Source organism: Falco cherrug, chromosome Z (genome assembly GCF_023634085.1).
Source record: "Falco cherrug isolate bFalChe1 chromosome Z, bFalChe1.pri, whole genome shotgun sequence".
NCBI classification, from domain to species: Eukaryota; Metazoa; Chordata; class Aves; order Falconiformes; family Falconidae; genus Falco; species Falco cherrug.
The window spans coordinates 49,975,006-49,999,719 of NC_073720.1; the positions used below are offsets into that span (position 1 = coordinate 49,975,006).

General features: G+C 36.7%; 1 protein-coding gene across 1 annotated transcript in view; it reads right to left on the reverse strand.

Moving 5' to 3' along the window:
* Positions 1–6,191: 6,191 nt before the first annotated feature.
* Positions 6,192–24,714, reverse strand: part of CHSY3 (chondroitin sulfate synthase 3) — a 165,900-nt gene continuing 147,377 nt past the window's right edge. The window contains exon 3 of the mRNA XM_027800558.2: positions 6,192–8,961. Coding sequence (XP_027656359.2) covers positions 7,396–8,961 — 1,566 coding nt within the window. The 3' untranslated portion in view covers positions 6,192–7,395. The remainder of the gene's footprint in view (positions 8,962–24,714) is intronic.

Genomic DNA, 24,714 nt, shown 5'->3' on the forward strand with positions numbered 1-24,714 from the left:
AGTTGCTTTTTTATTAAATAATTTAAAGTCCTTATTTTCTTCCTGCGGGGTTTTTTTTTTTCCTTCTATTTCTTGTTCTATTTTTTCCCCATCTACTTTAATCTCTATTTTAATTAAATTTTATGTTTACACAGGTACTCTGTTTTCTGCACTGTGTCTGCATCTTCTCCTTCTTTTGAAATTCATGTCCTCTTATTTCTCTCTCTATTACTGGCTCTTGGCCTTACGTATCAAGGCTAGTAAAATTGCTTACGCACAGAATGAATTTTAACTTCACAACCAAAAAAACCCAACAAACTTCCATTTTCTTGGCTCCTTATATGATTCCCATGCACTTTCCTTCCCATCAACCACCAGTACGTGCTCCTGTCACATGCACCGCGTTTACACTTTCTTTCCACAAGGCTTAATGAATGGCCTTCTCCACTGGGTGCTAAGGTGAATCCAGACAGACTGGTAGCTCTCTGTGGAGCACAGCAACATGTCAAGCATAAAAACAAAGAAGAAAGGGAATCTTCTCTTTGGTTTCTTGCATGCTCCCTTCTTTGCCAAGCCCCATGTTTCTCTCAGAGCAGGCTCTCTTCCTCTTCCAACAATATTCTGGGCTGAATCTTGATCTTTCTGGTCTCTTTCATACGTGAGAGCAAGACGCAGGGATTTGCCCTTGTGTCCTTCCCTTAAACACCTGCTGACCTTGGCAGAAGTTATGACTAATGTCATTCTACAAGCAATACAAATCTTCTGCTACCAGCAGTTCTGGTATGGAAAGCACAGCATTTCTCATTCACTCTTACCAGAGACACCTTCCTATAACTTGTTTTGTTAAAAGCACCGTATAGGTGTCTAGATATCCTCCAGTACCAGCACATACAGGGTGTATGGCTTATCACTTGTCTCCAGTTATTTAAACAAATTTGCTTAGCTTTGTCAACAGAAAATATTCAGCCATAATTCATTCTGGATTTCTCATCAAGCAGATCCATTGTATCAACACAGCAAATAAAAGACCATAGGTGAACATACTTTATTTTAATCATGTAGCTGTGGTTGCAAGGTTACACCAGCTGTATGCTACTGTCCACACGCCTTTGCTTAAAGAAACCCTTTCTCATTTAAAGCCGTGATGTGCCACATAAAAGTGTAATATATAAAGTTACAATGGAAAGACTGGAGCACCTTAGGCAAAAATAGAACAAAGCTGTGAAAGATCTCACTCCCAGTTAAATAACAGTAACATGTCTAAAAACAGAACAGTAAAAAGTCATAATCGCCAGTTAAACTATCACTTCAGTGAACTTGAGCTGGATGGTCAGAACACACCAGGTATGAAAGGTCTATAGTCTTGGTATTGCTCCAGATGGTTTCAGCATTTGTCACTGCAAGCACAAGTGGAATGCAATGCAAGGCAAAAGGCTTTCAGGGAGAAAGGAAAGCTGAGTTCCACTTTAAAACAAATTTTGTTTTCCACTCTCATAACCAAGACACACACAACTCTCTGGATTTACATCCTTCCTACCATACTGTCACCCATGCAACACTTTTTACCGTATTCCTCACTTAACTGCATTCCTAATTTTTTCCACTGGTGGTAGCACTGCATTCAGACTTTGTGCCTGCTCTCAGCAATCACACAGTAAAAGCATGCAGGTGGATCCCCAGATACCATGAGGCTCTGTACAAACTCAGGCTTCTACTTCTTATGTCTGCCCAAGACAGCCAGCTAGAATCGTCCTTACCTGGGAGTAGATCCGAGTTTTGGTTTTGAGGCTGAACTACACTCAGCTGTCTCTGGCCACTTATGGTTCAACCAGCATCTTCAAAGCATTTAGGCACCTTATCTTTTATTTAGCAAGCAGAATATGGATTAATGTGTAAAATAAGCATAGTTTATTGCTCAATATTACCCTAAGCAAGGGTGAGAGCAAGTCATGAAGGCTTTCCAAATAACCAATATTAAAAATATTCATGATCTCAAGCAGAAGCATTTTTTTTTTTAAATCATGTATCTTATTCTTTCCATCCTTTTTTTTGACGAATTCATCTAAAGGCACTTACCTGCTCTAAGTAAAAGAGTCTGGCACCTATGTTAGCTACTATGTATCTTTTCAGAAATACCTTCACAGAGCTTATTGCATTGCTGGGGCATTTCAAAGGGATGCCTACAGTGAGCGTGCCCAGAAGTTGTGGCAGCAGATGTATTTGACAAATGCACCTACTATCTGATTATGTCATGCCAGACTCCCTCTGAATCTGAGGATCAGTCTCTCATATGTTTAGGTAAATCCAGTAAATCTTGCCTGCTGTATGAAGTTGGATGCTATGCCCATAGCTTTGCAGTCACTTAAAATCATTGCTAGACATGGCTGATTTGTGAGGAACAATACTACACTGCAAGTATCTTAGGCAGAACTGAGATTTCCCATCAGCACTATAAAAGAAATAAACCCCAGCAGCCTACATAGTACATCTTTTGATCTCTGCATACATCGTCAAGCTTTTCACTAATGCTAAATAAACAGTGAATCAGCAAGGATCCTTTTAATTTATCTTCAAAGTTCCTATAAATGGCACACATCTATTGAATAATTAGGTGTCTAGAAAATAAGGATGTACAATTACAGTTTGTATCATATGGGCCACATATGTGCTGTCTTACATTTTAATAACCACTATTGTATTAAAATTATGGAACTGATAAATATGCTTCTGGAATTCTAGATAAAATATTTGAGGGCAAAAAAATCCCAGACAAACAAGGAAAAAAAGTGATCAAGAAAATCCCCAGATTCTGCTAATTATCCTAGACTAAGGATTGGAAAGATTTTGCATTTCCTTGCCTTGGTGGGATTCCAGTATGAAGGAGACCAGTGAAAGGGATGAAGTAGCAAAATTCAAAACATTTTGAACTTACAATCACAGGCAAATGGAAACAATTTGAAGCAGTACTGGAAACTCATTCAGCAAAATATTCTAGTTCAGCAGTTTTATATGGCAGTGACATAAAAACATAACAGAAATACCATGCTAGCTCAAAAAGTTTCAAACACTGTACTAATATGTACTGCAAATAGGAAGACTCAAAGAAAAAAAAAAATAGGAAGGAGACAGTGAGTCATGAAAAGCCAGCTCATTATGCAAGTGAATAAATGCCAGTTAAAAAAATGTAAAGGAAAATGTTCTAAGAAATGAAAGAATTAAAAAGACACTGATTTAACTTTATATGTTACTTACAGACTTCTGACAGAGTATAACCTTCAGTGATATTCGTTTATTGTAAACAGACTTCTGTGAAACATCTTATTGTGCTTCAGCATTTAGGACTATAAGCAATGCTGCTACCCTCACATCACAGCTGATGTTTGTGTGCATCTGCTATAGGCATTTTTTGTTTTCTTCTCATCTGATTCTCTTTTAAAAATAGAGCAGAAGCACAAAGCTTTCCTCCAATCAGTGGCTCACCAATTCTTAGTCCATATTTTTTTCCAAAAATTTTAACCAATTTCAAGTTGCAGGAAAATCAGATGTAGACTGCACATGTGTTTTGTTTTATCTTAAAGCTAGCACTGTTCTTTGGAGCAAAATCTTCTGTGTGGTGAACTACATCATAACTAATCACTAGAATTACTTCTTAAGAAACCATTAAATTGCTTATTTGCTCTATTTAAAGAAATCGACTGTTATCTCATGCTCTTCGGAAGTCTCCACAGTTCCTCAAGATTCTATGAGCCATTTAACCAGTACTACAATTTTTGCAAGAGTCTTGAGGCACTGTTGAGCACACACTGGTACAAAGGCTCCAAAAGGCACTTTTTGCACATCCTTCTGGTCTTTGCTGAGTGCAGGTGCCTCTCTCTGTACTGCTTTTTGGGAAGACCACTGAGCACCTTTTCCACCATACATCCCATTATATGATAAGGCTCCAGGTGTGTGGTTCAGGTCTGCTAGCCTTACTAAACGGAAGCACTGCTGGTTTTGCCTTTTCCTTCACAATATGCGTTGAGAGGAAACAGGGAAGAGGTGTGGGACCGGACTCCTTTTCCTCCTGGGGACACAGACACACAGGATCTGGACAAGATACCCCACCACCCCAACCCAATGAAACCTCAGTTCGTCATCCTCCTTTCACTCCTATCAAGTCCTGAATAAAATGGCCCTTTTGCTTCCCAAAAGCAGCTGGTGACAGCAAGTACAGTTCTTCTGCACTGGCTTGCGCTACCTGTTCGCAGCTCCACGGAGAGGCACCTGTCAGCGCTGCTGGCAGCAAGGAGGTGACTCGGGCAGAAGACTCAGTATCCTTATGTAGAGTATATTCAGCAAGTCTTAGGAAGCCCAACTTGATGTTTTTCCTTCATCCAGAAGATGCAGGAAATTATACTTAAATTATACACTTGAATTAAGTACTGTGAACAGGAAAACATGTCAGGATGGGGGTGGCGTGGGAATTACTGAGGTTTCTGTGTGAGATCTCCTGAGATATTTTTTTTTAATAAAGGCAGTGTCTGAAAAGCCGAAGTGCAAGCAGTTCACAACCCACATCCCAACAATGAAACCAGGGAATCTATTCCCAGGGTAAGAGGGTTTTGGAAAAAAATGATCATTATGTCCTACTGCGAATTCATTAGTTATGTGTTTACAAAGGGACATCATACACACAGAAATTTCATTTTACAATCAAGCTTATGATTTAGTCTAGACAAAAGCAAACACTTCATTAGCACAGGCATTCCCATCTTAATGTATACATCCATAACATTACTCTTAACACTTTTGTGCTTTTTTTTCCCTCTAATATCATCTCCTTAGAAGGCATATTATTCCTTAAACAAACTAACACAAGTTCTCAAGTTATCTCAGGATAATTATTCAAAAGACAATGCAATATTTGATAATAAACATTAATAATCTGGTTTTTAACAAAGTAATTCATCATATAAACAAATGAATCAGTCAGACACTAAATAAATATCTTTATTGGTAAATACTAGCATTTTGCTATTATATCATGTAGGACCTGATCCTGCAAGCCCTCTGTATACATCTTTATCCCCACTGAATGATTGGTTTCATTTCTTGTTCTAATCTACTATTTTACTTTGAGCTGAGCAAATACTTTCTGGCCACTAAGTAATTGAAATAAGCACTGGAATACATCCCAACAGACAATGATTTCCTTAGATGTCTTTGTAAATATTTTTTTTCATGTTTATGAAATCATCACAAACATTTATCAACAGGAATTAAGTTTTTTATATTTACAGTCTGAGTTGCATCAGTCAGTTGAGATCAATCAAATAAGTTCTATGTTCCTTGTTCTTGGCTTTCTTGTTGAACAAAGCGTGACCTTTGCACTCAATTTGAAGAGCGTTTTCCAATAACTATTTCATAAGTAATACTGAATTACCTTCTCCAGACATTTGAGCTAATAATACTGGGCTAGAAAGGCAACAGCCTCTAGGAGAATAACAAGCCAGGACCTCTCCTTAGGGAAGGCAGACAAGAATGAATTACCTTCTATCTGTTCTAATCTACCACAATTACTACCTTCCCCAAGGCAATGGGGATGGCCTTTTTTAAAGCATACAAAATTGGCCAGCCCTTTAATTCTGAGTTTACTCACTCCTGTTCAGGGATGCCTTTTTCCTTGCATGCTAAATCCAGAACAGAGAACTGCAGGTAAGAGGCATTAACTGGCCTATGCACCCCTTGTGCCTCAGGAAATTTATCAGGATAGCTCCGTACAAATAGATGTGTCAGTGAATTCAGATGTCTTAGTTGGTTTTTGAAAGGAAACACAGGAGCTTGTTACAGCTGAAAAACTTACAAACTTAAATGCAGTAATTGTTTATTTCTTCTTGCCCAGGTCTATTTGAAATATAGTTTGAAATCAAGGGTGCTGAGGTTATTAGAAGTACCTGCTGTATTAACTTAAGTTTGGCTGAATTCTGATGGTTTCTTGGATGCCTTTGAGCTTTTACCACAGTATAACATGAAACGTTCCAAGCACGTGGCAAAAATTACAATTGTAACAAATTTCTGCCTGAACTGAAAAAAAGGAACATACTCTGAAATTACTCTTTCTATATATATATATATATAGGGATATACACATGCGCACGTGCACACACGCGTGCGCGCGCACACACACACACACACATCCCTATATAAATACTTCTCTAAATTACAGAAATTGATTTTATTACTTCTTATGTTGGTATTTTAAATACTTTACTCTGTGAATCCACAATATGACAACTCCAGAGAGATAAATCTTAACACAGTCTTATAACCTTCATTAATATAAATATATTGGCAAGGAACTTTGACCAGCAATAGTAAATTTTGAAATTTAAATAATTATTCTACAATTATTTTAACTGAACAACAACCTACTACTGAGTACCAATATTCATGGAAAATGTGAAAAAAAAGATACAGCTTTAACTTCTAATACTCTGTATGAAATGCAGCTTTATGAAAGGAATGTAAAAGAAAATTATGTATTAGAGACACAGTCTAAGAAGAGGAACAGCAACTTATACTATGTGTTTCAAAAAAAGAATACTGTATGCCTGCACTTTATCATAAACGACCATGTTAAGTCTTAGTTTCTTCTTGCCTGCAAATGAAGAACGTTGGTTCACACAACTTCTAAAGTGTGCATGAGTATCTGATTAAATCCTGTTCCTTGTGAAAATAAAGTTCATTTACACTTAGAGTGAACAACAATGAGGAGTTCATTATTATAATAAGACATTTAAGGACCTTGGTAGCCAGTACCAGTTGTATTTGCAAGTAGCTCCTCAGCTTTTCTGGGTGTTGTTTGTTTGGTTGTGGTTTTGGTGTGTGTCTTTTTTGGTTTTTTTTTTTTTTTTAGATTTTTTTTAAAAAATAAAGGTACAATCATAGTTATTCATTTACTTTAAAAATTCTAAAGATGAAGAAAAGTAGTGTTTATACATATAACTCCTCATATAAATTATAAAACTCAAGTTTATCTTACAGAGTTCCATCCCCAGAAGAAGCATAAAGCACTTTTGTGGTACCTTCACCAGTAAATATTTATATCACATGAAATCTGAGAAATGCAGCAAAGACGATACTGCATCCCAAAGCTGAAGGAGAACATTCTTCTCAGGCAGTCTCTTGTGATGCATGTGCTCCATGGGAACATATGATTTCTGTGACTTGACTGAATTTCAAACAAAGGAAACATGAAGGAATTCACCTCACCAGTTCAGTAGCTATAAGAAACATCAGTGAACAGCAGACTCATCCTGTTTGAGGTCAACAGTCTTTGGAAGACAATAGGAGGGAGTTTAAAACTATGACAACAAGATCAAATAATAATAACAATAATGAGGTAAACTCCCTTAAAAGGCCAAATAAGCTGAGATGTCAGGACACAGTTTGATTGTACTTGACACCCAAATGTTTCTGTAGCCAGAGTCCAGCAAGCTGCATGGTAGAGGCAAACGTACTTGCTTTGGACCCTAAGCACATTTTATATTGTTTCGGATCTAAATTGGGGTCACACTGAACTGGATGAAAAATATGGACAACTCCTACTTCTTGACTTCTGAAAGCCTTCAAGCCAGATGTTATCACTTTAGTAAAGAGGTCTACATCCTCTAGTCCCCAGCCTTGAATTGAGGTATCAAATCCACCAGCAGTAAGTAGATCACTTTTGTAAATACAGGTAATTCCAAATCCATACTCCCTCCAAAATCCAGTTTTTTTTGTGAAAACAAAACTACCCTCAGCTGGAGGGTTGTCTCCATATATTACTTTTGGATCATATTGGCTAAAGATGATAGGGTAGTAAACCTGTTCTCCCTGAATAGTGTTATCTCTGCATCGCTGGAGGAAGTCTGGTGTGAACACCAGATCAACATCACAGAACAGCAGCAAAGTGCCATTGTCAAACTGAGATGAGGCCATTTCAAGACCTAACCCTCTAGAAAACTTTCCTGCCATCGGAATCAGGGTCATATCTGCCTTAGGATACTTAACATTGTATTCTTTCATCAGCTTTATGTGTCTGCTGGAATCTTGGCCTGATTCGGAACTGAAGAGAATTATCGCCAACTTTACATTCTGACTGGGTATCAGACAAGTCTTCTCAAAGTTATCCATAAATCTTGAGAAAATGTCAAATCTTCCTGTGAGAGGGACAAGAATATGTATTTTCTTGTCACTGCGTCTCGCAATGTCTTTGGTGCCTTGGAATGATGAAGAAAAAATCTTTAAAGAATTTGAAAGGAAAGAGAAAGATTGAGTGTCAGTGTTGGTATCCTCCAGTAGGCTTCTTACATCCAGCTCCTTTGCTTCTTTGAAGAAAGGTTTGCTAAACAATTGCTGAAGGTAAGCGTGGCGTCTCACCGGAACCGTAACTTTCCTTCCTTTGTGCCTCTTGTACAAAAGCAGTAAATCCAGAATGTACTCCACTCCATGCAGAGGGTCCACCCTGCGGTAGCCATACAGTATTTCCTTGAAATCAATGAGCCTTCCTCTAGATCTAGAGTTCTCATTTATAATTTCCATGACTTGCATCACGGTGTCATCCAGTGCAGCCCTCAGGACGCTGCTCAGACTCTGCCGGGGTGGCTGGTTCTCCACCATTGAGTAAAGAAATTTTCCTGTCAGGAACTCCCACTCGATGACTTCATCCCTTTCACGTGGCTGGAAATGATTGAATGATGGCATCATTCCCAATTGCTGATCTTCCTTATTTACTTCACTGTTACTGAGCTTGCTCATCAGGGCACTTTCTCTATGGAGCTGGATGGTCCGATAGCGCAGTTCAGAAATTTTGCGACTCAGTATGTAACTGTGCAGCCTGTATTGGTAGGCTGGTCTTTTGTTTGGATGAAGTGTTATGGCTGTGTGAATCTTGCTGTTGTGAAGATCTTGAATGTAACCTTTGCGGTTGTGTTCATAGTTTTCATGAAACAATTGCTGCATCTAGAAAGAGAGATAGAAATGAAAAAAAAAAAAAAAAAAGACAGTAAGTGGAAGTACTTCTACCCACAAAAGGACCTGCATTGGTATTGTTGGTCATTACCAATTCTAATACATCACGACTATTTTTAGGTAAAAACTTTAAAGTTTTCAGTAGGAATTATTCACACTGTTTTGGTCTCATTTTCAGTGCTGTCCAAATAAGTAAATATTGTCCTCTAACTAAACAGAAGGGCAGATATCTTGGGTTTTATCTTCACCTAACTGCAAAACTAAAGGAAACTCTTAACTGAAGGTCTGTAGGTAATGTTTCTGAGTTCCTAGGGGCAGGATGAATGCTGCTATGCATTAAACACTAAGTCTTCACCTACATCTAAACCCTTATTAACACAGATCCTTACTGAAAGTTCAACAGCACTGATGATGTTTTTAAAGAGGCTATTGGATTTATGTCTATGAAGTACAAAGATAGTTGTATTTTCTAGACACACACAAATGGATAGTGCTACTTATTAAAAAACTGAATGGATTTCATTTAAACAAAACTGTATTTTTCCCATGCGACAAAGAATCCAATGACAGAAATGTAACCACTGGAAGATGTGAGTTGGCAGCAATAATATGTCAATTAAGCTATAGGTCATGCTAGTATAACTCATCTTCAGTAATTTCCAATGTATTTCTGTGGCAAAAAAGACATTCTACTTCTGCCAAATTAGTACTGGTAATATTTTCTATTCAAGATGTAGTGAAGAGATACCTTTTAAGGCTGAAGCACAAGTCTAGGACTTAAAGTATCACCTGGCCTTTATACCTTTCTGTGCTAACAGCTAAACTATGAGCAAAGCATAAAACTTCTCTAACTTAGTTTCCTCCCTAAAAGAAAACTTCCCTCATTATTAATTTAATGTGATGAATATTTATTCTTAAATGAGAAGTGATAAGGAGTAAAATATTAACATCATAAATAATTTTAAGATCCACTGTTCTTTGCTATGCTAACACCTATTAACTCCAGAGAAACAGAATTATTTCCCATGAGTAGCAGATAAAGGAGAAAAGGCTGCTTTTTTTTCATCTGCAGACTGATCTGTTATTAATACATAGGGAAAATGTGCTAGTTATATAGAAAATGGTTTTCAAGGAGGTGTAAGGTTGAGCACTAAACAGATTTTGAGATGGGTAATGAAGTTTTTCTTTTATACACTGAGGGAATCAAGAGGGGTGAGGTCTAATATGTAACAGAACATATTAGATATGCTCCACATATATAATACACAATGTCTCAGACTCCAAACGTAGGTCATCTTACTCCAGTTCCTTCTAGAACAGAAGTTTTGCTACTAGAAGTAATATTAAGCACAGGGCAACAGATGTACAATAACTCCTAGCAAAGCTAATATTCATGATGAATAGAACCCATTAGCATGTACAAAAAATACACAGTGTCATATTTAGAAAACCAGAATTTTAATCGAGAATTTGTAGAACCTCCCTCCTACTCCATTCAGACCCCAAATGACTCTGCTTGAGCATAGCTAACACTATTAGTCAGGTCTGCATTTTTGAGGCTACAGTCATATAGCATGGAGAAAAAAAGAACCTGATTCTGAGAACGATGTTAATCTATTTTAAATTTCCCTTTAATAAAACAGCTATGTCTGTTATATTAAAGCAAGAGTGAGTGTGAAAAACACATACATAGACACAAAATGACTCAAATACTCCTTATTCACAGAACTCCTACCTACAGCTGTTAGAGCACATTTGTTCTGTCTTGGGAAGTGGGTATGTTGCTTGTCGTACGAGACGAGATGAACCAGGGACACGATGGTTTGGGCAATTTCCTTGCTCATATAGTGAACAGGAACCAACACTATTAGTACTGAGTCAGTGTTTAACCAGCAATGCTGGCAAAATCAAAATATGTCTTCTCTGAGGGCAAGATTATCGATTCAATTAGGGAAAAGTGCCTGGTAAAGGGCTGGGTGAAGATATTTGGTCTTTGGAAGGATAATTTTCCCTTCTCTCTCTTCAATTTACATTTTGAATAATGAAAAAGATCAGCCAACGAGGTGAGATTCCCATCTCTCTGGTTATAAGCCATACTCCCTTCCTGGCCCCTTTTTATTTAAAGCTGTCCAATGTGTGCTCTGCAAGGTGACTGAGCTTTTGCATTCTCCACTTTTTCTGGAAAGGGTGGAATCCAGGATTTTCATATTTAGAATTTTACATTAAAATCCCCTTATAGGAAAATAAATAAAGAAAATATATAACATTGAAAATGAAAGGAAGAAAGGGGGACGCATTAGTTGCTGAATGGTGTTGAAATCCTTCCCCATAAATCCTGACACTCTTTCCTAAGTGTTCTAACCATGAAGGATCACTTGAATTTTTCTTCATCCACAATGAATAATTATATTTGAGAATAACTGAAACAACTATTTACTACCTTTACACATTTAACTTCTGATATCTGAATTTCCACAGTTTTATTTAAAGTAGTATAATGTATTTTATCCAAAAGATTTTTAACAGATGACAAACTATTGCTGTAAAAGTAAATGCAATCCTCCTGTTGTGCAAATTTTTCTGTAACCTTTGAGTTATTACAAGCTCAGCATCATAGCAGATTCATTAGCATCACCCATCTAACAGGAATATTTGATTAATATAAATACCACGTTTTTATTACATTCCAATTTCAGATGCCTTGGTTTATTAGATATGCTCCACGGAAATCATAGCAAGAGGATGTACTCCATTATACTAATGATTTTGCTTTTGATAATCAACAACAGATTAACAACAGCAATGAAAAAAATATTGAATCAATTCAGTAATACAATACTATCACACATATAAAAAACCCATACTCATCCATTTTAAATTATGATACTGAACACTTCCAATAGATCTCAATACAGAGAAAACAGTTCAGAACAAAGATGACACCCAAATCATAAATTCTTCCTGAAGATAGCAGGTTTTAATCTTGGTGCCACAATACTGCAGGTCAAAAATGTCTTTTTACAACTGAAATTTTTAACATCTAGATGAAAGCAATTAAATGAAATTCTAACTTTGCTTTGAAATTTCCAAGCAAGGTGGTCAAGCCTAGGAGCCAAAAGGAAAGATGATTAAGCTTCCTGGAGAACTTATCTGTGTAAGGGCCTGAACTGGTCAGTGCAGTCATCAGTGATGTGGAAATGGAGGTGAAAGATTTACTGAATATAAACAAATTATTCAGCATGTTAAAAGTAAACCTTCCTGCAAAAGTTCTTATGACTTTGAATGGCAAAGTAATAAAATGGCAGATTAAATTCTGTGTAGATAAATGCAAAGCACATGCAAACAAGGCAATCCTAATTACATCTCAAGAATGTCAGACTGTGCAAGCTGTTAACACTCTGGAAGGACAACCTAGTTACACAGTAGGCAATTCTGTGTAAATGTCACATCAACGTTCAACACTGATGAGAGGAAAAGCAAATAGCATAAGAACAAGTCTAGGGTGAATCAGAAACATCATTATATGGTTGCGTCCATATTGCACCTGAATCTTGAAGGTTGTGTGGGCAACTGCCTTGTATTGTGATGTCCTACCTGAAATCGATAAGATATGAGTAGAAAGGTACTAGCAAAGGCCACCAGATGATCACACATGTGACTCATTAGATGACTAGATGACTAGGGTGAAAGGGAGTAATTCAAAGAAGTCCAACCTCAAGATCTGTAAAGTCAGCTGCAGCATCAGGGAAATGGATGGGAACAGTCACCAGTCTTTTCTCACATAAAGAACTATGACACACACAATTATGCTCTCAAGATTCAAAACCAGAAAAGGGAAAACGTAGCTCAACCACAGAACAAGCTGCTGATGGCAAAAATTTGCATGGCTTCGAAGAGTGAGCCAACAGCTTAGTGGGAGACTTCCATCACTGCTATGTAAACAAGAAGGTACACTTTCTCCACAACATTGCTGTACTGCAGGCTCCTGGAGCCCCAGCTGAAGCTGTGTCACAATATGTCTATTGTCTTACATCCCTGCTGCAGCTTCTACCGGTTACTGTAGAGAGAGGATATTTTGTCAAATCAACATTTAGTCTGACATCATACAACCACTTTATGTTCACTGAAAGCAGTGAATGGGAGAAGTTGTCTTCAATTTAATATAATACATGGAGGCACAAAATTTTATTTTTTCATATTGCATGACTATGGCTTTCCTGAAGAGTTTGCTATCTTCTGAAAAATACTTAGAGAACAACTAATGCTAGAGTTGGCAAGGACTTTTGCTTGCCTCCTTTCACACTAGATGCAACTAGGAATTGGAAAGAAATGTGAATAATAATTTCATGTTCTAAGGAACTCAGAAAGGCAAGCCAGAATAAAAAAAATAAGAGACAAATTAAAATAAAGGCAATGCTTTATCATCGTGGCAGAGAAATACAATAGCTAACACATAAGCACAATGTAATCTGCATTGCAAGATCTCAAATCATTGTAATCCCTGTGATTTACTGATGTAATAAAAAAGGAAAGTTCTTATTATGGATACACAAAAGCCCAAAACAACCTACTTAATTACTGCTAGACTATCACATATTAAAAGACTGAATGCAAATGGTGCTTTTTAAATTAACACATTTTTTCTTTGAGTATTGTTTAAGAACAATTTCTTTCATTTAACAGAGAGGACACGGAACTTAATCCTCCAACCACTTTAGCTTTTCCTAAATCTACAGTAGTACTAAACTGTTGACCATTTTATCTAAATTGGACTTTGAATAAGTTTAGAAATAAGATGAATAGGAATTATTCTTGGTCTTTCCTCACCCTGCTTTTTAGAGTTTAGCTCTCCTAAAGATGAAGATTTAGTCACAATTTCTAGTGACTTCAAGGGGCATTTAATTCATATGAAGAATACATGTACCATCTACTGTGTTTGAGAAGATACTGTTCGTCTGAACAGCAGCAAGCTGAGAGTACCTTAACTGAAGGACGAGCTTAAAAAAATTAAAAATTCCAGTAGCTACAAGCACATCAGGATGTTCTCAATAATGGGTACTATAAATACAATGCAACACTAAGCTGCGAGTAATCACAGGTTTCTGTACAACAAAAAAGATTTCAGCAAGTCATTTGGTTTGGTGGTATGAGAAAAAATGTCAGCCTGGAGAAGGTAAGGATTAAGACTGGAATTATGCAATGCATATGAACACTGAAGCAATAACTAGTTTAAATGAGGGACTGTCAGTTTGGAGGGAAGTCATTACAGAAACTTCTGAGGAACAATATATGTGGTGACACTGGCACAAAATCTGGAGCACTGCTCACAATAGAAAGTAGAGGACTTAGTGAAGAGACAAGAGGAGAAGACACCCCACAAGAAGAGCCAGAGAACTTGGAGAAGTGACACTGCAGAAATTCAGTTGTTTTAGTAATACAACACACATAATCCTACACCTGTAGTTTTAAGATTAAGGGTGATTAAGTATCTTGGGAAAGTTGACTCTTTAAACTGGAAACAACTGTCAAGTAATAATAATAATGATAATAATGATAATGATAATGGTGGTGATGATGATGATGATGATGAGAATAGTAATAATAGTAATAATAATAGTAGTAGTAGTAGTAGTAGTAGTAGTAGTAGTAGTAGTAGTAGTAATAATAATACAGTAAGGTGACATGGTGACACTAAGAAATATCAGTGGGAATCCACAGAAAAGGGAAACAAGATTTTGTGTTGCATCAGTCAGAATATTTCTGAAAGACACAGCAGACAATTTCATATTATTTTGAACCTGTATCTTTATCAAATGTGTTGGACCAAATCAATGTAAAAGAGATTTGCCAGGACCAGAAACTGTCCTATGAGAAGAAGTTAATTTATTTGGCTGGTTTAACCTTGGAAAACGTAAGATAAGAATCATATTGTATTCAAATTCATTAAGTAAATTAGAAAAAGATAAATAAAGGAAACTAGCCTTTGGTTATATGTGGGTGGGAAATTTAAGAAAAATTTCTAGCTGTTGGAGGATGAAGGCTTTACATTAGATTTTCAATACAAGTAACGCTTACAGTTTGATCGGGTTATAAAAAATCTAGATTGCTTGTAAGTAGGGAAATCAATTATTTGAGAGATCCATTCAGTTTTTCCTAGTGATATAGTGTTTAGTTTTTAGTAAGAATTAATTAAATATTATTAATTGGCAGCAGTCAACTTTCCTACAAACAGACATCACATTGAAAATACCTAACATTCCCTTTCTATTCATAGTCCTCCACCAAGAGTAGTTCTAAATGTTTCCTCGTAGTGTAATGACCAACAAACCAGTTTTGTATCTCTAAAAATGATGACTGGTAATATAATAGCTTTATAACAACCATTTGTTTGTAGTTCTTAATGCATCTGAGTAACAATGCTGTGAGGCATTTTGCCACAAAAACAGAACAAGGATTCATGTTTCACTATTCAAATGATTGTAAGAGATTAAAACCTACTGCTATTTGCATATTATGCCCATCACTTTAGCATGCGATGCACCCAGAAATGACAGGGAAAACTGAAGTGTAACTATATGAGTGACAGTAAAACACCATGTATACAAGAGTTATATCTTGCTGCATATTGAAAGGCAAATCAGCCACAGAAACAAGAACTGAACAGTATTCCATTTCATACATTATTAACAGACACCTTAAAAAAGCACCAGAATCAACAGCCTTCCTGCTGACACCTTTCCCAGGACGAATGAAATCTGATGTATTGATTCCAGCTCTGGTACGGAGGGGTTAGTAAGTAAAAAAATTAACATGCATACTAAAAATTCAATTAATAGTTTCTTCAGCAGAAAGGGATCTAAGTTATTATTTGGAGATTAGCTAGTTAAGATATGTCATGATCAGAATAAAAAAGAGCTAAATTTTTTAGACTTTTTTAGAAGTAGAACTGTGCATTAATTATTTATAATGCTTCTCCTGACCCTTACCTTAATGAGATTAAATAAAGGTTAACAGCAAATTCCTCCCCAACTCCCCCCCCCCCAACTCCTTTCTCACATTAGAGAAATAATGAGAAATTATTAACTTAAGAAATAAAAACTTTTATCACATATAGCCATTGGACTACAACTAGCTCAGCATGCTGTAAGCCAAGTGATATCAAGAAAACCTACAATAAAGTGCTCAGGAAAGAGTGCTGCTCTGTTAATGTTGGTAGAAGTTTTTGACATCTCATGTCTTAATTGCTTTAAACTAAAATCCCCCACTCCAAATCCCAAAGTCTTCCTGCAATTTGGACAGACAATACAAGAAGGACATACAGTCATGCTGTTTTGGTTATAATTCTAGCTACTGTCCTGCTATAGGGTTACTTCACCAAGCACACAATGTAATAAAATCCAACAAATCTGTACAGGCAAAACAAGCACATGATAGAAAAAGCATGGTAAGTACTTTTTTTATAGGCTAAATTTAGTAATTTAGCCTATAAATAGACAAATTAAACAGCACTGACATGCAAGTACAGAAGCAATGCTTCAAGAAAACAGCAAAATGTTTGAAATTCCCCTCTGCACTAGGTGGACAATTGTGGAAAAGGCTGCATTTCAGAAATTAACAGGTTTAAGGAAACTAGGTGGTCACCCTTTCAGCTTGCTCAGGTTTGGTCTGCCTGGTGTCACTGCCCCCTTCTTTGGTGCAAACCAGCCTTCAGAGTAGTAGCATCATGGGTGATGGGTAAGAGGTAATGGTGCAACAGTGAGAATGAACAACCAGCTCCCCACCTCACTGCCAATCTCCTTTCCATTGTCACGCAAAAGCAAAAAAGCTAGCTCAGAGGTTTTGAAAATGTTGAAGATGTTAGTCACTCCCAGTTCTGGGTGAAAAAGGAGAAGTGATCATGGAGAAGCTAAAACCAATTTTTCTATCTTAGCTCAAGCTTTTAATTTAGTGATCTTCAGACTTGTGTTTGCTCCTACATCCTCACATCACAGAGAGAGCTCAGGAGGGGAAAGCACATTCACATTCTCATGGAGTTACACAGTGAGACACTGGCAAGTGCACTGGGACAAGCTACATGTTTGCAACGTGAGTCCTGGGAGCTGAACATGCCCTCCTCAGTCCTGACTGAACATACTCATGGTCCAGCTGGTAAATCCATTTGCAGCTTTGCTATTCATTTGCCTCATTACTGGTGATTTATCATGGTAGTATGGCCCACTATTGCATCTACGTGACACCTCTAAGCATGCACGTACTTTATATCCTTCTGAAGATCTTGGCGGGACATGCACTTCCTTAGGCAACAGGTCTGTGCTTAAAACTTTTCCAAATGATAGAACTGTTCTCAGGCTCCCTCCAGCCACATGAAGGAGCAATCCACCCTCCTGCAAGTCACATGCTCCTCGCCCACAGGGCCACACTCCCAAAGGGATCTCGCCCAGGTTCCAGCCCTTGCTGCTCCTGGTACACATGCCCTGCCCGCGGCAGCGGCCCTGCTAACGGGTGGCAGCTCTGCCTCAGGTGCTGCTTCTAGAAGCTGTCTGAGAAACAGGGATTCTGATTTTATTCCTGCAGTAAAGAAAGATGCCCAGTATTTTATAGCCAGTACCCTGCTGGAAGACTTAAGAGATGGCTGCCTTGGCTTCTGAGTAAACTGTTCCACCTCTGGGAGAAATGAGAGCTGATAGCTGTTCGCAACTTGTCAGTGAGCTCTAAAAATACATCCAGATCTGGAAGAACTGTATCAAAGGTGTTTTCTTGTCTGAGTTTGCGGACAGTTAATGTTTACTCCTAACCAATTCTTTTTGATTGTACTTTTCCTAAAAACAAGACATTCTTTCAGTAGCATTGTATATAGCTCAGACAATTTGAAGCTGTATAACATCTTACAGTAGTATCTATATAAATAATTCAGAAAATACAATTCCTTACATTCTGAAATTCTGTCTTCAGACTGTAAAGGTTATATTGATTGTTCCAGGATCAAGAAGTAGTACAGTAAAAAGCTGTCATGCCGAGCCCTTAAATAATTTGCTGTGATCAAGGTGAAGATAATAAATTTTCCTTTCAAATATCAAGACCTAGATTTCAATGACTTCTCTTTGAGATATACACTATGACACAGGTGCTGAGTTGATTAATAAGTAGTATTTCACAGACTTTAAGATATATTTCATAACTTTCATTCAGCATTTTAGAAACAATAAATATGAACCCTTTCAGCATTTGCATCAAAACATTAAAATATTTCAGCATTAAAATAGCATGCTTAATTTCATTATGATGGTGTACTAGTCACCTATAATCTGCATCAACTACAATCTGCGAGAAACACTAGCTTTTTAATGTACTTGCATTAGTATTTACAGAATTCGCATTATATGTTTTAAAAAGCACTACAAAATTTGATCACAAAAGAAATCCATAATCACTTAAAGGAAAAGAAAAATACATCTCCAGTGTAAGTCACTAAATCTTCCCAAAGGTTCACAAAAAACACTTCATCATAGCATTTAAAATATATTTCTACCTATAAAGCATACATTTTTTAATATGCCATTGAGAAAAATGTTGAATTGTTAACTTCAAGGAGCAAAAGAAAAGGAAAGTTAATCTTATCCTTAACTGTAGACCATGTAATGAAGGTATTTTATAACCGTCACTGATTAATAAAATTAAAAAACAAGTTTTTATTTTAGCGAAAATAATAATTAAAGTTTTATTGCAACTATGTTATTATTTATTAAAATAAGTTCAAGTTACAACAAATCTATTACATAATACATGTATTTTGAAGTGTTTAAATATTTTTACTTCTTGATCTTATACTGTCCCTTTCTCACCTTGTGACAGATTTGGCCATTCACAGGCAATATTACTAATAATATCTGTTAAATTATTAGCCTCCAACACTAGCAACATAAAAACATGGAAAGAGTCTTTAAAGGTCACCTACTTAGTCAGTAATATCAAATTCTATCCTTTGGATTATGGAAAAAAGATGAAACGGTGATTTGATGACATTATCTTTTCTGAATTGTTTCATTGTGTCTTGGGAAAAGAGCTAGTATATTTGTTTAACGATAAACTTTACTAAAACATGGAGTTGTGCATCTGTGTATCTGATTAAAGAGCTGAACACTAATTACTCTTGTAAGTGCATTCATAGCACAAAAGCTGATTACACATATTAAAGTTATACAGAAGCTGGAAAGTTGATTCTTTTTGTGCTATATGGGTAATATCACATTTGGTCTAGCAACATATCCCACTTTACAGGATTAACCCAGGGGGAATTTTTGCTGAACAATTTCCCTTTTGTTAGACCGCAAAGGTCATGAGCAAGTCCATTGTTTTCATGACCAGTTGGGTTTTTCAAGTTTTTGAATCTCTGATCCTGTGTTTAATTACATAGAATTATGAAAACATTTTGTGGCTTGTGACATATGGTGTGGGTCCTCTGGACCTTTCTGCATTAAGCAACTGGTACGTGTTTGCCTATAATCATTGTCAGTAATCTATAATGAATGCATACTGTCCTTTCCATTCTCAGGTTTCCAGCAGTGCTGATGTATATATATTCAGCTTATTCCAACAGCTTTCCCTCCCGGAAAAAAAACCCAAACAAACAAACAAAAAAAAAAAACAACCAAAAAACCCCAAACCAAACCAAACCAACAGACTTGCACAGAAATCATCCAAATCTCAACAGTTAGCACGCTCAACGTTTTTTAGACTGGATGTACTCAGCACAATAAGAGGGCTGAAGCTTTCTGTAGTATTACACCAAAGATCTGTTTGTTCTGACTGTATGAAGGTACATGGGACAGTATTTTGTAGATACTTGGCTACAGCTATTCCTAAAAGTGTAGCTGCAATGCATCCTTTCTGTTCCTCACTTGTAGAGATCAACCTCCCCATGTGATGTGTCTAACAGCCCTCATCTATCCAGCCCTGTTTCAGGCTAATCAACTGTGGTGGGGCCCAGGGAATTAACACCCTGTACTGGGTCCAAAGCTGTGTCACATGCCATGACCTCCCTCACTCCTGTCATACAATCTGATACAAGGACAGAAGCTATGCACATCATCTGCATTTCTGTTACATTGCCTGACGTGGGGAAGTAATTCCCTTCACTCTCAACCCTGCCACGTGTAATGCACAGAATCTCTACTGCTGAATGGAGAAAGCAGAGATTTTCTTCTGTGCCTCAAATTTCAGTGCAATATGAAAATTTAATGTTTCCATAACCTTTATGCTTCAAGTACTCTGAGCAGGTAATCTTATTACAGTGGGAAAGAACAAGATCAAAGTCAAGAGATCGAGAGAAAGCAGCACCCCTGCATACCCCTGCCCTAGTAACAACACTAGTTATAAACAATATGAGGCTGCTTTCTCATGCAAAATCCCCGTACAGTAGTGATATTTTACAAGGCATAATCTGCCTTACTGGGAAATTAGCATCTCTGCAGACTATAGCAGTCTGACACAAAGGGTTCCCTGGTATTTATGACTTCCCTTGGAAAATATGTTTAACTGAATAATCTGTATGCCTGTATCCCTACTTAACCTGTTATCCACTACAGAAAATCTACATCTTACATTGCTCTGCAGGAGCTCAAAAGGTCTTCCTTAACTGATTCAGTCGTAAGTATCCTTATTTTTGAAGTGATTCAGCAATTCACATGTTGAAACATTGAGAAAAAGCCATTATCTTGTCTGATTAATCTAAAACAAAATATACTAAAAAATCAGGGCTACAAACCCTGAGATCTAAGTGCTGAGGTAAATTGCTTCAAAGTAGAAATGCTTCTCTGCCTCACTAGTTTGTCACATTTCTGGCTAAATGAAAAGTTCTAAGTGAAAGCAATTATTTAGGTTTAATATTCACAGTATATTTATCATTATAGCCTACACAAGGGAAATGCTCTGAGGTATTATGTATCAGTGCAGTCAATTATTGGGATACAAAAGATTTTTCCTCACCTTGTTTGATTGGGTGTTAGGAGTCTTTAATAAGTATTACCTTTTGATCTTAAAATTTGAGGCTAAAAGGAAAGGGAAAAAAAAATTTTTCAAGCTGTTTTAATAGCTTTTTACCTTCAATTTTACCTACTGTTCTGCAGAATCTATTTTGATACAAAAGACAGCAATAATGAATCGCCCTGCAGTCCCCAAAGTCCACGGTTATTTGGAAGCAGGACTACACTTTCCGTAACTATTAAAAGAAACAACAGGAATGTATTTTTTGTGACTAACTATGTGAAGCATTTACCAAAAAATTTCTCCCTTTAAGCTTAACATCACAACTATTTATTTACAGCTATTAAATACAAACTGCCTTTGCACAGCAAGAGGAATTCTACCACAACATTCTGTCACCACCACCCCTCAAACTTTTCTTTTCTGCAAAAACATGACTTTTAGGAACTTGTTAAGTAATGTCAATCCTGTGCAACCTGATGCAATTTTGACCTTCAACCTTCAAGCTGATCCTGCTTGAAGAGCAAGGGACTGGGCCACATGACCTCCAAGGTCTCTTTAACTTAAATTATTCTGTGACCCTACAATTCTATTAATAAGTCTTCTGATATTATGAAACATAATTTGAAGAGGAATATGTGGCAGAAATTTCTACTGTACTATTGTTATTAGGGAATCTGCACCTGGAATTCTCCAAAAGTCTTTCAGAAAAATATAAGCTTTGGGAGACAAAACACTGACAATTCAGACTATTTTTAATTTGTTAATATGTCACCTATGTCATACAGCATATAGTCAAAGGCAAACAAGTAACATGATTCAGAAGTTCTTGGAGTAATTCTGCCTTAAAAAAGATGCTACTGAGTTGGTTTGTTTATGCTTTTTACCCTTTATCTTACAGTTAACTTTTTCACCTATCTCTTTTCTTGGAGTATCCTTCTGTTCTGCAGGTTGCTGGAAAGTATTTAGATGCAGCAAAAAATAATAATTCTCCTGTGCTTTGTTGACACACTTTCATTTAAACAGATACCTAAGGGGTTTTTTTTTTCTGTTTTTCTTTCTTTGTTCTTTTCTTTTTTTCTTTCTCTCTTTTCTTTTTTCCTCCTCAGCCCCCCAGTCTAAGATTGAATATTTTATATAGACTTGGAATTATGCATCAGGAGCCCTATGAGACTAGTACCACAACATTCCTGAAGATGAAATGCATAGTTTCAAAAATATTTGTACACAGACAGTTAAACAAAATGAAAACAATGGCTATTTCATCAGCTGAACCAATGCAACTAAAGACACTGGCTGATATTTTCGTAGCATGCCACTGATGCCATGAAGAGTGATATATAACATATTGTGAAGAACATATTTCTTCTTTTGCTAACAAGACTGTATACATACCTACCAGATAAATGACAAATTGAAAATACTCAGCTTAATACTGAATACTCAATACTTACATCTTGGTCAAAGTAGAGCTGTTAAAGTACTGCCCAAGAAGAAAAATCACTTAGCTGAAAAGCTCATAAAGGTGAGAATAGAAGTTAGTAAGAATGAGACATTTTAAAAAGTCAGAACAGAAAGTCAAAAGAGAATGCATCACAAGAAGACAAGGATGGGACATCATCCTATCCTAGAGGGTAGTAAGAACCAATACACTTACATGACTAAGCAAGAATTGGGAAGGTCGGATACACTGACTGGAATTTCTCATACAGGAAATGTAGCTTGCCCCATATAGAAGAATGCAGTGCACCAGCACATCACTTCCCCGCTACTAAAATGCTTCTGAATGGTAAAGACAGTAAGGCAGGGAAATGCACACAGGGCTTGCTGTGTCAGAAATCATGTATTCTTTATGTCAAAAAGTGAATACTAATGGTGTGCTCCTAACACGACTGCAATGTTATGTCTTGCTTACACTCATCTCCTCCCACTGGGAAGTTAAACTGTACCAGGAATGCTCACACAGCTGGAATTTGGGGACTTAGCTATAGGGGATCATGAGAAATAAGCACTAGGTTCATTAAAAAGACAGCTTTTCTAATACTGAGGGGTTGCTAGGCAGAAGATCAAGCCCAAAGGGTCCTGGGACTGCTAGCCAGAGCAGTGCTGCCCCTGGCTGAAATGCCAGATTAAAATTTGCTATCCCCTGCAGAATGGAACCAAACAGAAGGCAGTTTGGTAAGTTTCTCAATACAGTGTTTGTTCAGATCTCTGATCTGAACAGATCTACAAAAGAAATGTAACAGAACGCTGCTTTTGCCTTTGCTATGGCTTGTCTGATTATTTCTAGAGGTATTTTCTTTTCAGTATAGACACTTCTGAAAAGAAGTGATTTCATATGTGAAAATATTCATAACTCATAACAGAAATCAGATTAGTAATTAAAAAAAACCCACTGAAATGGGAAAAAATGTTTACAAAGTCATTGAGGTCCTTGGGAAAAAAAATGAGATTGGCTGAAAAAAATCCTGTAGCTTTATCTGTATTTCAACACAATCCATAACTATGCATCTAAAATTTTATTTCTCTTGAGATACAGGCATGCGGCTTGTTTTCTTCTCTACTGTTCACCAGCTACAGTTTTCTCCTTTTTTTCTTAAGACATTATCATTCTACTGCAAATACACTTCAGAAAACTGCTGTTTTTACCCTTTAGAAAAAGCTTTTGAAGCCTTTAATTGTAAGAAGAAAATTCAATAAATGCTCTCATAACCAATTAAGTACAGATTTATATTCCAGCACTCTCAGATAATGTTGAAATGATGTATAACATCCATAACTTCCATTAAGTAACACCATGAATTCTGTGTCTAAATACTTCACCAATCAAACAAAACTGTCAGAATATATTACACATCTGTTCACGCTGATGCCTAAACACCTACAACAAAAGCAGTGTAAGAAAACACTTGGCCTCAAATATCTTTGTTTATTCACAGTTAGAATATTTCACAACAAATTAGTTTAAGTATTTCAATTCCCCAGTTCATTAGCCTCATTTGGATAGATTTTCCACACAAAATAAAGGGCAAGCATTATAAAGAAATATATGTAAACAAAAAACTTAAAAAGCTTAACATAGGAGAGACACAGTGATACTTAGTTATACATTTAAAGATGGAAAATAAGAATTAAGTCTGCAGCATCTATTTTAAATTACACTCAGGCACCATCAGATAAAAGCTTATGGCAATATTTTATGCAGTGCTGGTCTAAGGACTGAGGCAAAAATGTGACATAGAGGCAATACATGTTTTTAAAACTAACTAGTATAAAAGGACAACATAAACAAGCTTCTAGGGGAAGAAAACTTCTAGGGGAAAAGAGCTTAAAAGCTGCCTGGAAGCCTTTTGGATATCTTAGATAGCTGACTAGTTTTCTTGCTTCATGCTCAGGCCATAATGTTTGGATTTCTGTTTTCTGGTAATAAATGTGACATACTGACAAAATCTGAAGTATCAAGAGATAAAAGATGATGGAAATTGGGAAACTAAAAAGAAAAACAGATCAGGGCTAAGACTTACAAGGAAGTTATACTGTTAATATAGAAGCAGACAATCTCATAAAAATCAGTACTTGTATCAGAGCACCTACTTTCTGTTTAAAACTCTAAAGGCGTTACATTTATTTGATTTGCTTTGAAGCCTCCATGTTTATTCCAATTGCGCTTGAAATCCAGCATCTTGCAAAAGCTGTTGGGTGGAGTAGGTATTCAGTTATGGACATGCTGGAGCAGAGGAACCCTGAAAGATAGTATCCAAG